General features: G+C 38.2%; 1 protein-coding gene across 1 annotated transcript; it reads left to right on the forward strand.

Annotated features, from left to right (window-relative positions):
• Window positions 1-1,162: 1,162 nt before the first annotated feature.
• Window positions 1,163-13,842, forward strand: HEMK2 (HemK methyltransferase 2, ETF1 glutamine and histone H4 lysine; the record flags this gene model as incomplete). Its single annotated transcript, XM_084231323.1, has 6 exons — window positions 1,163-1,296; window positions 3,212-3,298; window positions 4,292-4,382; window positions 8,808-8,891; window positions 11,952-12,093; window positions 13,736-13,842. The coding sequence occupies 6 exons, from the start codon at window positions 1,163-1,165 to the stop codon at window positions 13,840-13,842; spliced, it is 645 nt and encodes a 214-aa protein (XP_084087449.1).
• Window positions 13,843-15,200: the final 1,358 nt, after the last annotated feature.

Below are 15,200 nucleotides of genomic sequence, written 5' to 3' on the forward strand. Positions count from 1 at the left end.
GAAAATAAATGGTCAAAGAAACAACTAAAAGTTGAAAGTGGTCATCTCTGGAGAATGAGACATGAGAAATTGAGTATTGGGGTATATAGATGGGTTATTTTTCACAATAAAGTATTAATAATAGAACTACTTGGCACATTATGTATGTTAACTACTTTGATAATAAAATTTTATTATTATTTATCAAAATAAAATAAGAGAAATGAACACATGATTTGTCAAAGAAGAAAGTCAAATGATGAAATATATGAACACATGCCTAAACTCGGTTAGCAATTCCACCAATTCAGTGTAAAATAAACAAGTTTAACAATATTACACATAAAATCTGCCACCAAGCGGTAGCAAAAATATAAACAAGTACAATTAGTTTGAAGAGAAATTTGAAAAATGACTAGCAAAGTCGAAAAAAGTATACACACGACAACCCTGCTGATCCACTCTGGGCTGAACCCCAGGGAACTCTTGAATAACATCAGAAAAAAAGCAGTTTAAAAGAGTAAATATTGTTCATAATACTAACAACCTGGAAAGAAAAAATGATTACCAATTGATATTTATGTATTTCAGATAGAAGATGCTTTATATTTTCTGGTTTTTTAAAATTTATTTATTCATGCATACAAGAGCTGGAGTACAGGCCAGAGGTGCAGGGGATGAGAGGACTCACCAGAGACACAGTGGGGAGCAGAACAGGTGAATCTACTGAAATACACTGCTGAGGGGCTCAGCGGGTGGGCCAGGAGAGGTCTGGCGCGCCATGTGGGTAGCTCCCTGGCCAGGAATCCAACTCTTACTGCAGTGACTGCGGACTGTTTCCTAGGTTGTGTCTTAACCGCTTGCACCACCAGGGAGGCCCCATGTCCACAAACTCTTAAGACCATCTACTGACAAACTATTAGTAGTAAAAAACGCTTAAGCCCATCTACTGACAAACCACCAGCAGTAAACGCTGAGGACACGCCCCGTCCCCGGCGCCCCGCCCCGTCCCCAGCGCCCCGCCCCGTCCCCGGCGCCCCGCCCCGTCCCCGGCGCCCCGCCCCGTCCCCGGCGCCCCGCCCCGTCCCCGGCGCCCCGCCCCTAATGCCTGTCTGCGCGTGCGCGCTGGTGCCCTCGCGCAGCCGGGGGTTTGGCGCATGCGCATGGGATGGCCGCGGGCAAGATGGCGGCGCACAGCTTTCCCACGCCGCTGCATGGGCACGTGGGCCGCGGCGCCTTCAAAGACGTGTACGAGCCCGCGGAGGACACGTTCCTGCTGCTGGACGCGCTGGAAGCGGCGGCGGCGGAGCTCACGGGGTGCGAGGAGGGCGAGGGTGCCCGCGGGAGAGGGCGCGGGCCGGGCCGGGCTGTCTCCGCCGTCCCCGCGGTGACCGGACGCCGGGCCCCGTCACGCCCGTTTCCCGGGCATCCGCGGAGCGCGCGGCCGGAGCTGCGCCCGTTCCTGGCGTTTTGCCTCACGCGCCGTGTCCCCTGCCCTCGCCAGAAGGTGTCTTTTCCTGTCAGCTCTTAGAGAACGCGTGTCCCAGAGCATCGCTGTTTTAACACATTCCAAACCAAAAGCCTTGCTTGGTGTTAATATTTAAATTTTTAGTAAATAGTGAAAACTGCCTGGCATTATTTAATTTACTTACATATAAACACACCCTCTAGCAACAGAAGAGCAAAAATAAAAAAAAAAATGTTAAGGTTTTTAAGCTTCCCGACAACATAAGGATTGTGAAATGTGTGAATTATTTCCATTTATTTATCCCCCCTATAGCATAGTAGGGGTTAGCAATAGCTTTTACCCACACGTGGCTACTGGGTGCTTGAATTGTGGCTGGTGTGATTGTGGAACAGTCGTTTAGTTGTGAAAAATTTAATGCAGCTATCACCCTAAAGACATTATCCTAGTGCATTACAAATATTAAAACTGAGTTGTTGAAATGCTTGCTACAAAAATATTAAATCAGTAATTTTTTTTCAATGAAAGGCATTTGGGTCATTAAATTTATGTAAAGAAGACTTGAAATGGAATTTTCTCAGGCTGAAATAAGCAGCTGTCAAGCTTCACAGATCTAGATTTTATTTATTTGTCCATCTTAAACTTGGTCAGGTTTTTCTATGTGTCAAATACCCCAACTCTTTTATTAAGCTAGTTTTTCATTGTAGAAGACTTTCGAAATCTTTGGATTTACTGGACTATAGAATGGAACAGCACTATTTTATAACTTTTATTCTCAGGATATTCCAGAAAGATTTACAAGCACAAATGCACTGCGAAGTATGTAAAAGGAGCTGATTTTTGTTATACAGGTTTGCATATTTCTGGTCTTGGAATTCTAATTATGAGACCGTGATAGTTATTTTCAAATAGAAGCTGCCTGGTAAGATTCAACCAGCCTCCCTATAGCATATTAAGGCTTGTCGGATGTGTGGGTTACTTCCAAAAAATTTAAAAACTATATCTAGAGTTTGTTGTTGAGTAGTTGTTTGGGTAGTTAAGTGACAGAGAAGTCCATGCACCCATCACATCTACTTCTATAATGGAGAGAGTTAGTGCTTTGAAGGCATTTAATGAAAGATTATAGGCAAGGAAAGAAAAAATTGAAGGATAAAATACACTAGAATGAAGAATGTATTCAATAGAATTTTTAGGCTTGTTTTCAATATTCTAAGATCAGATACTTAGGTTCTTTCTCCCAATTCAGTGTACAGCTGTACAAATATGGGGATTTCCTTGCTTTTCTGAATCTATTATCAGAATGGGATAACCTTTTTCCGTTTAGGATATGCTGATGGATTTATGAACATTATGCCCTTTAAAATAATAGAGAAAAATCTTAAATATTTAAAAATTTGTAATAATCAGATCATTAGGAAATACTAAGCTAGGAGCTCAGTGTGGGAAAGGCTGATGTCTTTCATATTAATATTTCCAACCTTAACGTTTGTAGATACTAATTGAAGTTTTAATGTAATGTGGAAATTAACTGAAAGCTTTTTTTTCTATTTTACACTTAGCTCACACATGCAAAATTTTAAGTTTTGAGTTAAGCAATAGTAAGCTCAAGGGGGTTGTCATAAATTACCTTATTTATAAATTATATTTCCATATATTTGCATGTGGGTGATGATGCTGGAGAAACAAGCATTAAAAGTAGCATGAGAGCTGTTTTTTTGTGATGTGTATGTTAATCCCACTGTACTAATACTTATTTTTTTTTTCCAGAGTGGAAATATGCCTTGAAGTGGGGTCAGGGTCGGGAGTTGTATCCACATTCCTAGCCTCTATGATAGGTCCTCAAGCATTGTACATGTAAGTGTAAGTATATCAAATTCATCTACAAGTTCCATTAAGAGATTCAATATGGGTATGACTGCTTGAATGAAGTTTTTTTTTTAAGATTTATTTATTTATGCATACAAGAGCTGGGGTACAGGCCAGAGATGCCGGGGGAGAGGGGTGTAAGTGGATTCACCAGAGTCAGAGCGGGGAACAGAACAGGCAGATTGAGCAAAGTACACTGCTGAGGGGAGCAGTGGGCCAGACAGGGGAGGCCTGCTGCGCCATGTGGGTTGCTTCCTGGCCGGCTGGGGATTCCTTCATAGTGTGGTACTTAACCCCTTGCGCCACCAGGGAGGCCCGAATGAAATCTTTAAGTTGAAAATATGTATCCAATAGTATCTGTGTATAGGACTCAGAGGTTGTATAATTTTCCTAATAATTTTAACTGCATATTCAGAATTGCTCCATCATACTGCATAATTACAGAAATAGCTTAATAATTTCTGCTTATGTCTAAATTTAAATTTATTTTTTAAGGTGAATAATTTGATTTTTAGAAAGATGGAGTTACTAAAGTTTATTTGGAAAGTTTGAGAATAAAGAAAGTATGCAGAATTAAAAAACCCTATCAATTTTACAATTGGTCCAAGTGTGTTTCCTTCAGTTTTTTTCTTTTTATTTCCTATGTTTTTCATTAATATTGTGTTGTAAGCATTTTCCTTTCAAAAATTCCTTTTACATTTCATTTTTGGTGGACATAGTATTCCTTCATTGGATTTGTAATAAATTTCTTCAGATGTGCATGCATCTTTGTGTATTCATCCTCCCTTAGACATAATATCAATATAAAAATCTTTATTACCAGTATGACCAATCTTTGTTATTTTTTGGCTTGCTGTTATTCAAGCATTCAGATTTTCTAAATCTGCTTTCTGTAAAAGGAATGGAAGATTCCTTGAATCTTTCAGTAACAGATTTGTCTCATGGACATAGGATATAATTTTCTTTCTTTTTTGCGTATAGGTGCACTGATATCAACCCTGAGGCAGCAGCTTGCACCCTGGAGACAGCACGCTGTAACAATGTTCATCTTCAGCCAGTAATCACAGATTTGGTGAGTTCTTAATCCTTGCTCAATAATAATGAATTTCCTTCTCCAGTAAGTTTAGGTGAAGATGATTTAGATGAAAGAAAATGGAGCGGTTAATTAACCATTTAAGCCATTGAACAGTGTACAAAGTAAAATTCTTAATAAAATCCATATTGTCCACAATTCAAAGAAAATGTCTACTGGCTTATGGAGTGACTCTGTTCTTCGGCAGTCTTTCCATTGTTGGTATCTTATTGATGTCTGTCTTATTACTCAACAATCCATCACAAAAAGACATTCTTTTTAATTTGATGGCTCTAGTTAAAGTCTCGAAGTGCGCATCTTTGAATCAACTTGCATCCTGTGCCCGGGGCCAATGGAATACGGGGATGACATGCTTCAGTCTGAATCCCTTCCCAGGTTTATCCCAACCCTACCTGAGCCACTTGGATTGAAAATGAAAGGAAGCAGAGCTTCCCCAGTAAAATTCATAAGATGTAATCAGAAATGGGGGGATTGGGCAGGTAGAAACAAAAGATGACAGCTGCAGAATATGTGGTGTCATAAATTTTCAGCTATAATTTTAAAAATATTTTAATTACTTTAATGTTAGTTATCCAGGTAAGACCTGGATAATTTTGAATCCAGGTAAGATTTGGATAACTTTGACTCTTTTTAGTTATAAATATGAAATCCATTTTTATAAGCAAAAACAGTAATAGCATGATAAAACGCTTTCTGTTTCTTGACTTGTATTATTTCTATTGTTCTTACATTGATATGAGGATATTTTGCTTTTCTGCTTTTTTTATACTCACAAATGATTACTAGTTAACAAGGAATTAAGGCAAAGATATAAGAAATTCTCTACATATTACTAGAATTTGTTACTGCTGTTTAAAACTATGTTCTCAAGAAATGTATCCAAGTGATTTATTAGAGAACAATGAGGGGTTTTGCTTTTTTAAATTCTTGTTTCTGTAGTATATCTATAATTAGTATTAAATGTTTTTAATAAAACTTTAGAGATAGAAGAAATTCAGATGTCTATTGTTTTTAACAGAAACTGAGGTGAGATATATTTTTGATATATTTTAAAAGTCACTTAACTGATAAAGTGATAAATCTAGAATTTAATCCCCCCATCTCTTAAGTCTAAATCTAGAGGTTTCGCAGCTGTTTCGGGGTGTGACTGACTGGTCATGGTCCTAGCCATCTCTCATGGTTAAAATTATCATGATACTGACTCATGGCAGGAAAAAGAAGAAATAAGGCAGAAGTATGTCTCTTGATCAACTTAGAAAACTTTTGCCTCTTTCAAAACACTGGACATAGATTATCACAACTATGAGATAAAATCAGCTCGTTATTTTGAGTAGGTGAATTTGCCTTTTTATAAGTAGCGCTTTGATTGTATCTCATTTTTAGTTTGAAAAATGTCATTTTCAAATATGTCATACATTTCCTTACATTCATAAAATAAACAAAATACAATTAATACAATTTTACCTTTTTTTGATTCAGGGGTATTAATATGTGTAGCGGCAGGAATGGGCACAGTGCAGGTTCTCTATGATTCGAACAGACGGGGTTAAGGAGGAGCGTCCTGGAGCCCTAAGTGGCTTTTTCAGACTTTTCTTGGGATTTACCAGGTACATAGCAGGCAGGGGGCTGGGGGGCCGGGAGGCTGGGAGGCCTCCCAGCCCCCAGCCAGTCTTCACTCTGGGCTCTCTGGCCTTCTCTCGCGTTCTCTCTGCTTCTCTGCTCTTCCGTTAGTTCTCCTCGTGGTTCTGCTCTATGCTGGTGTCCCTTTGACGCCGCCCATATAAGCCCAGTCTTAGCCCAGATGAATCCCATCTACATATGCCCACACCCTATTCCAGGTGCCCGCCATCAGGCATGCATTCAGGACCACAGGGTTCCGTCATCTATCCTAATGGCAGGAGGGCAGAAAAGCCTGATACTTTTTACCTTACCCTACAACATGAATAGCAGTTATTACTTTGTGCTAATTATGATGACGAAGACTTTGGGCATTTCTTTTTTTTTTTTAAAGATTTATTTATACAAGCACTGGGTACAGTTAGAAGTGTGGGAGGGTGAGAGAATTCACCAGAGCCAGAGAGGGGAACAGAACAGGCAGACTGACGAAACACACTGCTGAGGGGAGCAGAGGACACAGCAGAAGTCTGTCGCGCCATGTGGGACCCTCGCAGGCAGCCGGGGATGGAACCGGCGCTGCAGAGGCTGTGGGCAGCTTCGCAGCCCAGTGCTCAACTGCTGTGCCACCAGGGAGGCCCACTTCGGGCATTTCTTTAGCCTTGGTAGCCCTCGCCTGCAATGATTTTGAGTTTTTATTTTCTGTCTTTTTACTTGCTTCATGCTATCATATTTCACTTTTTCTCTTCAGGTGCTTTCTGTGAGAATACCATATAACTAATTTAGTTTTCTTGCATTTAAGCTAAGAGTTAAGGGGCTCTTAAGTTCCTCTCATATGAGAAAAGTATGTGCATTTTACCATACGAGTTTAAAACTTCTCATCAAAGGCCTTTTTCCCAGTTTTTGGGTATGTTCCAGTGCTGTCAGACTATCCAAAAGCTGATGGATGGGTTAAGGGTGTCTGTAATTAGACTTTATATCCAGTTCACAGTGACTTTCTTAATTATTACCATTTTCTTTTTAATGCCAAAACTTTCTATTTTTTTACCATCAGTTTTTCCTTTTATTTCAAATTCAGTGCTACAATGGTTCTTAGTATATAATACCTCAGGGTCATTATAAACAGTAACAGAGCAAATTCTTTTGTAACTTCCTTTCTCAAAAATGTCTGGAAAATTGCATTTTGGACTTCTTTCTATAATTGGAGAACCATAATTCATTTATGGAATTGAAAACAAAGCTTTCAGTTATTTTAAATACATATCTTCACCAATGCTGTTACTCGTAGGGAGAGCAGATTAAGATTAGTCCCCTTCTTCTTGCACATAAGGGTGTACCTGAATTACTCTCCCTTCCCCCAACCAAAAATTTATCTTTCTTTTTTTAAATGAGAAAGGTTACCTCTGTATATATCTCTTCAGAGATACTGCTCATGTGTTCTCTTTGAATTACATTGTTAACAGGCTTTTTAGGATGATAAACATGGGAATGTTTTAGAAGGCTGGATAAGATGGAAATTCTAAGGCAGAGTCTCACAATGCGTATTAGTAGTTACAATACCCAATACTCAGGTGGTACGACTGAGTAGTAAAATAACTTTGAATCACATGATATAGGCACTGTTCCCCCGTTAATTCTCTTCCAGGCATTCTCAGGACATCTAGGAGAAGGGCTCATTTTGGTGCTACTCTTTACCCCTTTTAAAAACACAAATACTCTTTAACTTGGGTCACTCCTATCCTAGCAACAGTAATGGAAATAGCATATTTTAACTTATATTGTGTTTATTCTTGTAGTCACTTTTTCCAGAAAGACCAATTTTCCATTTATAGAACTTAATGTAAGTCACCCTTTACAGCAAATTTATTTAACAAAAAAAAATCTATGTCAAGAAAAATATCCAGTAATTAATGATAGATACGTGTGCAGATGTGGGAAAATTGTGAGAATGTCAATGTAATAAAGTGTTAAAGACTGCCATCAGATACTTCAGTATCCCATGTCAAATAACAGGCTCTGAGTACATGGGTAAGAGCTGGTGCAAGAGATAATTGGAGGAAATGACTGTAGGGGTGAGAACTCACCCAGGAACACAGTGTTTTTACATCATTGCTCCTGTGAAGGATCAGGATAATATGATCAGAGATGGTTTTAGAATATTTGAAAACTCATCAGAGGAATATTTAAATGGCATCTTGCCTTCAATCCTTTTTCTTTAAAAAGACACTTTTTTCGTTATACAGAAAATTATACCTGTTTTAAAGATTTATAAAATGCCAAACAACTGGTATTTTCAGTGTCTTTCCCCAGTATTTTCAGTTTGTCTTTTTTTTTTATATTATTTCAGTCAGTATATTTGCAAGTAATTAAAGACTTAGAAAGAAAACTCCGTTTTCTGATATTTTCTGTCATCTCACAGAACATTTCTCTAGGTTATAGAACATAACTGGTTAGTTGGCAACTACAGCTTTAAAGTTACAAACAGAGCTATAATGAACACATGCTACAGAATTAAAAGTCTGTGTCCTCATTTCATTTAAAAATGAAACTACAGTGTAAACAGGTAAGCTGTTAAGGAGCAGAAGCTTACCTGAAGTTCCTTCTGTTAAGTAGTTTAATTTCCTTTTTTTTAGGTAAATGTATATAATTTTTATAAATGAAAATGTTAAAATATTTATCTCCATTTCTGTTAGTGTGACCTTCTTATATTTTTCTAAAAACACGAGTATACTTTTAAATATTTGTTTAATTCAGTCTGGTTTAAAATTCTGATTTTTGTTGAACATTTAGGTCAAAGGCTTGCTACCAAGATTAAAGGAAAAAGTTGATCTTCTGGTGTTTAATCCCCCCTATGTAGTGACTCCTCCTGAAGAGGTAAGACATAAACTGACATTTAATTACTAATGTTCTCAGCGTTTTCTTTCTAAAATCAAATGAACTTCAGCATCAGCCATCAATTAGTTGCTGATTAACATAAACTGCTTGGATTTAACTTGTGATTGTTCATGATTAGATACTGTTGATTGACAGAGTAATGTAACCTGAAGCTAATAGAAGTACAAAACTATGATCCCGACCCATCCTTAAAATTCCATCCAGATCAAGCCATTATGTTTATATTTGTATTTCCTTTCTCATAAACGACAAATTTATAAAACAAAATATTTTTAATCAACCTTAACTTCACAAAAGAATTCTTTCTAAAGTCGCATTTCTTCCTTTCATAGTTATCAGAAAGGGAGTTGAGGGAGGTCCCAGTCCTCACTTCAGAAACTAGTCGTGATTAACTAAATTGCTGTTGCTCTGCTAACATAATGAGTGTATGAAAAGGAAACTCATTGTCCTAATGGGAAGTGCAGCTTAATGCGGTTCTTTGGGAAAGCTCTATGGAATAAATATCAAGAGTAATAAAAATGGTTCAAGGCCAGTGATCTCAATCCTTGAGATTTAATTTAAGACAGTCCACAATAAAATTGATAATGGAAAATGTTTACTGCATCTTTATTTACTATAGCAAATAATATGAACTTGTATATGTAACAGAAGTCAGGCAGTTTAATACATCATGGCCTGTGAGGTCTACTATTGGGAATAAGAGGAGAGTCTGGGAAAATAGGTGTCAAATAGGCTTCCTTTCTCCCATGTTCCTACTACTAAGCTACTAAGTTGCTTCTCCTGAGCTACACAGCCACCAGGACTCATACAGACAACTGAATGCCGGCAGTTCCTGGGGCTCTGTCGCTGTCCAACAAAGAAAGCCGAGTGTCGTAATTTCTGTGAGCCAAGTATTAGCTGTGTCAAACAAAGTGCAGTACACCAGACATTTCCTGGAGCTTTAAAACATGTAAAAAACTAAGTAAAACACTAAGTAAAACAAAAGTAAAACACTAAGAGGGTTAAAACAAAGTAAAACACTAAAAGGGTGAATTAAAAGAGAATGTGATCTCTGTCAAGACCTGAATTATTGGTCTGAAAACCAAGTGAAAGAAATGTCAGTGTACAAAGCATGAAGACAACAAGAAGGGAATCATTAAAAAGATAAGAGATTTAAAGGGTAGAGCCAAGATAATAAGAGGAGTTTGTGTAGATAAAAAATTGTTGCTATCCTTACTAGTATATCCAGAACCGAGAGGTGAGGTGCTATGTCTGTATCTGGGATTTGTGAGGGATCAGGAGCAGACACAACAGTAGGCCTGGGCAGCAGACAACAGAGCACCAAACATGACTCCTCCTTCACGGAGGTGGAAACCTGTAAAAATGGCCTTAAGAATGTGATTGGTGCCAGGTGATCCTCCTAATGGGATCATTTCTAATGTCAGAGAAAAACCTGACTGAGCATCCCTGGGAAGGCAGCTCTCTTAGTGCATATTGCAATTGACAAGAGACAGACCTGTCAAAGGCTGTCAACACTGTGCACTCTGTCCCTATTTTACCTGATGAAATAGTCAGAGAATGAGCTCCACCAAAGTAAGGGATTAAAGCAAGGAAGAGGGCGATAAATGCCCCAGCAAAGAGGTTCTTAAAAAGGTAGGAAAGGGAAGTCTCCAGGGGAAAGTTTTGCCTAATAACAGAGGAACTGATAAATTCCTAATATGGTTAACTGTGAAATACTGTATGGAGCAGGTCATGATAGATAGGGTAATAATTCAAAGTAAATAATCCAGAATTTATTTATTAAGCAAATGGACACATTGGATGCTCACCAGTAGTTAAGATAGGATATGATCTAAACCATTGAAGGAAACAGCAAATTGTTAGGGTAGTTTAAGTACTTTCTTCAAAATTAATCGTATAGTTTTAAATATACATACACAATAGTAAGGATCTAAAGATTTTTAATCCTTATGTAAATTGTGTTTTGTTTCTACACTATCATTAAATTTTCACTGGAAAAAGTGCTTCAGTGCATCTTTATACGGCAAATGGGTTTCTACAAAAGGTCTGCGTGGCTCATTCTTTAGGTAATCAGAAGATGACCAGATGCAGTGGGAAATTTTAAAACTTTGTTTCTGCAAAGTAGGTCTCTTCTAATACAAGCTGTACCGTTTAGTTTCTTCCTAATTGTTCTATAGCGATCTTCAGCTTACAATCGGGTTATGTCCTGCTAAGTTGAAATTACCACTGGATATACCCGACCTGCCAAACGGCATAGCTTAGCCTCACCAACCTGAAAAGGGCCCACAACACACAGATCAGACTGTAGTTAGGCAGAGTCATCTAACATGCCTATTCTGTAATAAGCTTTGAAGTTCTCTGGCACAGATAGACATTTTGTAAACAAGATGGGGAAAATACAGTACCCCAAAAAGGCTGGCAGCGCAGCACACACTGGGGTACGGGTTGTTTACCGCTTGGCTGTACCGACTGGAGCTGCGGCTCGCTGCTCTTGCCCGGCTTAGGAGAGCATCATGCCACATGTTGCTAGTCAACATGTGGGGAAGATCAGAATCCAAACTTGGATGCACTGTTTCTACTGGATGTGTGTAATTTTGCAACATCTTCAGTGACCAGCTGTATTAAGAATTAGCCATGTCTCTCAGTTTAAGCTAATTAAGAATTAGCCATGTCTCTCAGTTTAAGCATTGTATTAGTAAGTATTATTAAGTAAAATTATTAAGTCCTTGATAGTGCAAGGTCCCTTTCCTCAAACTTCAGATATATGGCCTTACTCCTAACAGTGAACAAAAACAATGTTTTTAATCATTTTTCTAATTTTACAGAAAAGAGAGGGGAGTAATTCAAAACATTTCAAACTTACACAAGGGCACTCAGGCTAAGAAATGGTCGGATGCAGATTCAGCTTTACTGCCTCCGCACTGGCAGTAATACACAAAATATGTACTTGTCGGTGATAGTTACTTGTCAGAAAGAGTTGGCTTGCAATTCTCAAGGTAAGTTGAGTCCAAATAAAATAATCTTTCTGTTTGGTCATAGGTAGGAAGTCATGGAATTGAGGCCGCTTGGGCTGGTGGCAGAAAAGGTCGAGAAGTCATGGACAGACTCTTTCCACTGGCTCCAGATCTCTTGTCACCTGGAGGTTTATTCTACTTAGTTACCATTAAAGAAAACAATCCAGGTAATACAGACCAGCTTATCTTTTAAATTTTGCTGGAATAAAAAATTCCTAAGGTCAAAGACTATAAAATAACCTGGAAAGTTATGAAATATAGTCATGTAATAGCTAATACCACGTTCACTTTGAAAAGAAGCAAACCTTTAAGGGTAGATTTTTCTGGTTTTAAAAAGTATTGTCTTTGTGGGGGCAGTTTCTCTACCCAGTTTATAAACTAATATTCAAATATAAAGTCTAATTTCTTCTTCTAACACTTCACCCTCAATATTGTGCATTTCCACCCCATGGCCCTGACAATCCTACTGTTTGTCTGGTACAGATTGTTTTAATCTTGATTTCCAGATTACTTTGTAACTAAATTTACCATATATTTTTTTCCCTTTTTCTATACACTTCAAGTTTGATTTGTACCTTATACCTAATATCAGCCCCTCAAATCACATCATGATTACTAAGGTGTTTTTTTGGTTTGTTTTGGTAATGGTAATGCCATTTTCTTAGTTCAGGCTTTTTACCATTATTTCTTCACAAAGGGAAGGTTTTGCTTTTTTAATTTTTTTTCATTAAAGATTTATTTACTTATTTATTTACACAAGCACTGGGTACAGTCAGAAGCGTGGAAGGGTGAGAGAATTCACCAGAGTCACAGCGGGGAACAGAACAGGCTGAAATACACTGCTGAGGGGATCAGCAGGCGTGGCAGGAGAGGTCTGCGCACCATGTGGGACCCTTGCCGGTGGCCGGGGATCGAACCGGTGCTGCAGAATATGCGGGCAGCTTCGCAGCTCAGCGCTCAACCGCTGCGCCACTGGGGGAGGCCCGGTTTTGCTTTCTTTAAATCAATAAACCTGAAAAAAGTTATTTCATTTACTATCCAGTTAACCCACTGACATTTTACATCCAAGACGAGGAGTGAGTATAAGGCAGAGATTGGTGCCAAGCAACTAAAACATGACTCTCTTGCTGTAACAGCAAGTGTAACTGATGTTTCTGTGGTGTCCAGAGTAGGCCACTGCTGCAGAGCAGGCCATTCAGTCTGATTATTTACAATAGCTAAGATATGGAAACAACCTAAATGCCCCCAAACAGGTGAATGGATCAAAAGATGTGGTATATACACACAATGGAATACTACTCAGAGATAAAAAAGATAAACTTATTCCATTTGCAGCAACATGGATGGAGTTGGAAGGGATTATGCTAAGCAAAATAAGAAGGAAAAAGAAAAATATCAAATGGTCTCACAGGGGGAATATAGGGAAACTGAACAAGGAGTCAGGAAAAAGACAAACTAGCAGACAAACCATAGATCTGAAGCATATCGCCGGGGAGGAGGGTACAGGACCAAAATGAGACAGAACAGCACAAGGGACTATGTAATGGTCATGGTGCCTTGGTGGTGGGAGAATAACGGGGACTGCACACAAGGGGGAAATCAAATATACAAAATGAACAATGATGTAAGAAAATTAAAATCTCAGCAGAACCTATCTGTCTGAACTCCAAGTTTATGTTTATAGAAATTTACTTGGATACATTGTTTTCCCAAATGAACAGAATCTGTAGACTTTCTTATTAATCTTGGTGATCATACATACCTTATCAAGTGATTTAATTGGATATTGCTTTTTAATTTTCATTTTAGAAGAAATTTTGAAAACAATGAAGACAAAAGGTCTACGAGGGACCACTGCACTTTCTAGGCAAGCAGGTGGAGAAATCCTATCAGTCCTGAAGTTCACCAAGTCTTAATGTACAGTCTGCCGGATATCTTGAAAATCTAGAGATATGTTTTGATTGATATGTTTTATATTGAATATATGTAGAAGCTGAAGGTATTCAGCATATTTTGAAGCTAAGTCATTTCTTGATGAGTAAAATTATGAGAAATTCATAGATAGAATCAGTTCATAGGTAGAATCAGGAGTTCCTTTTACCCAGGAGAGATCTATCTTATTTGTACAGGCACACACACACACACACACACGTGATCTAATTTACATTTTATATGTAAAAGGTATTTATAAATTAAAGAAGATTCAGCTCAGCATTACCTGTAATAGCAGAACAATGAAGTCAACCTAAATGTCCCATCAGTAAAGGGTTTGGTAAATCATAGTATAGCCATGCCACAGAGCATGAGTAACATTCCCAGCCCCTAAACATGAGTCAGGTATATAGTGAACCAGAAAGGGTTATGAGTGAGAAAAAGCAAACTGCAAAATAGTACTATCAATATGTATATTTTTGAAAAATCAGAGAAGGCATGTTTGAATGTGTATATAAGAAAGTCTGGGAAGTTAATCAATGGGTGGGAATGGAGAAACTTTCACGTTGTTGTAATATTTATACAATGATAATATATTTTTATTTTTTTTATAATTTAAAAGTTTTTTATTTTAAAAAAATTTAAATTTATGTTCACATTTTTATTGTCTCCATTCTATTTCTATTATTTAGAATGTCTTCTGTTTCCATTTTTCAACCTGGTCAGCTTTCTCCTACCTTTTACCCTTTAACATGTGTTTCTGTTTGCTTCTTGCAATCTCATTACCTTGGGTGATCGTGGGGAAGGGGAAGTGCGGTGATGGTCGTAGATCTGAGCAACGTCCTTGTCTCAGTAAAGGAGACGAGGATGCTTACACTGTTCAGTGCTGCATTAGTGATAAGCTGGCCCCCGGAACAGAGACATTGGACCAAAGAGCCTGACCAGTGGCCATCAGAATACTTGGTTTGGTGCTAACTGAGCGTCTCACAACAGTAGCTCACGCAAGAATCTGGGAACCAGAGACGCCAGTCTCTACTCTCAGAAGGGAGGTATAACCTGTGTTGATACACATAGTTCATGAGAACCTGGTGGATCTATTCTACTTAAGACACAAGTAATCATTAGTGAAGGATGTGCAAATAGAGGGCACAAGATGCAGTGAAAACAAGAAGAAATCGAAGATACCTGCTTTCGCTACTTACATTCAACACTGGAGGTTCTAGCCAGAGCAATTAGGAAAAATGAAAAAAGAAATAAAAGGCATTCAAATTGGAAAAGAAAATTATTTTTGTCAATAACTGATCTAGTATATATTGAAAATCCTAAGGAATCCACATACAAA

Source organism: Talpa europaea, assembly GCF_964194135.1.
Source record: "Talpa europaea genome assembly, chromosome: 4".
Classification (NCBI taxonomy): Eukaryota; Metazoa; Chordata; class Mammalia; order Eulipotyphla; family Talpidae; genus Talpa; species Talpa europaea.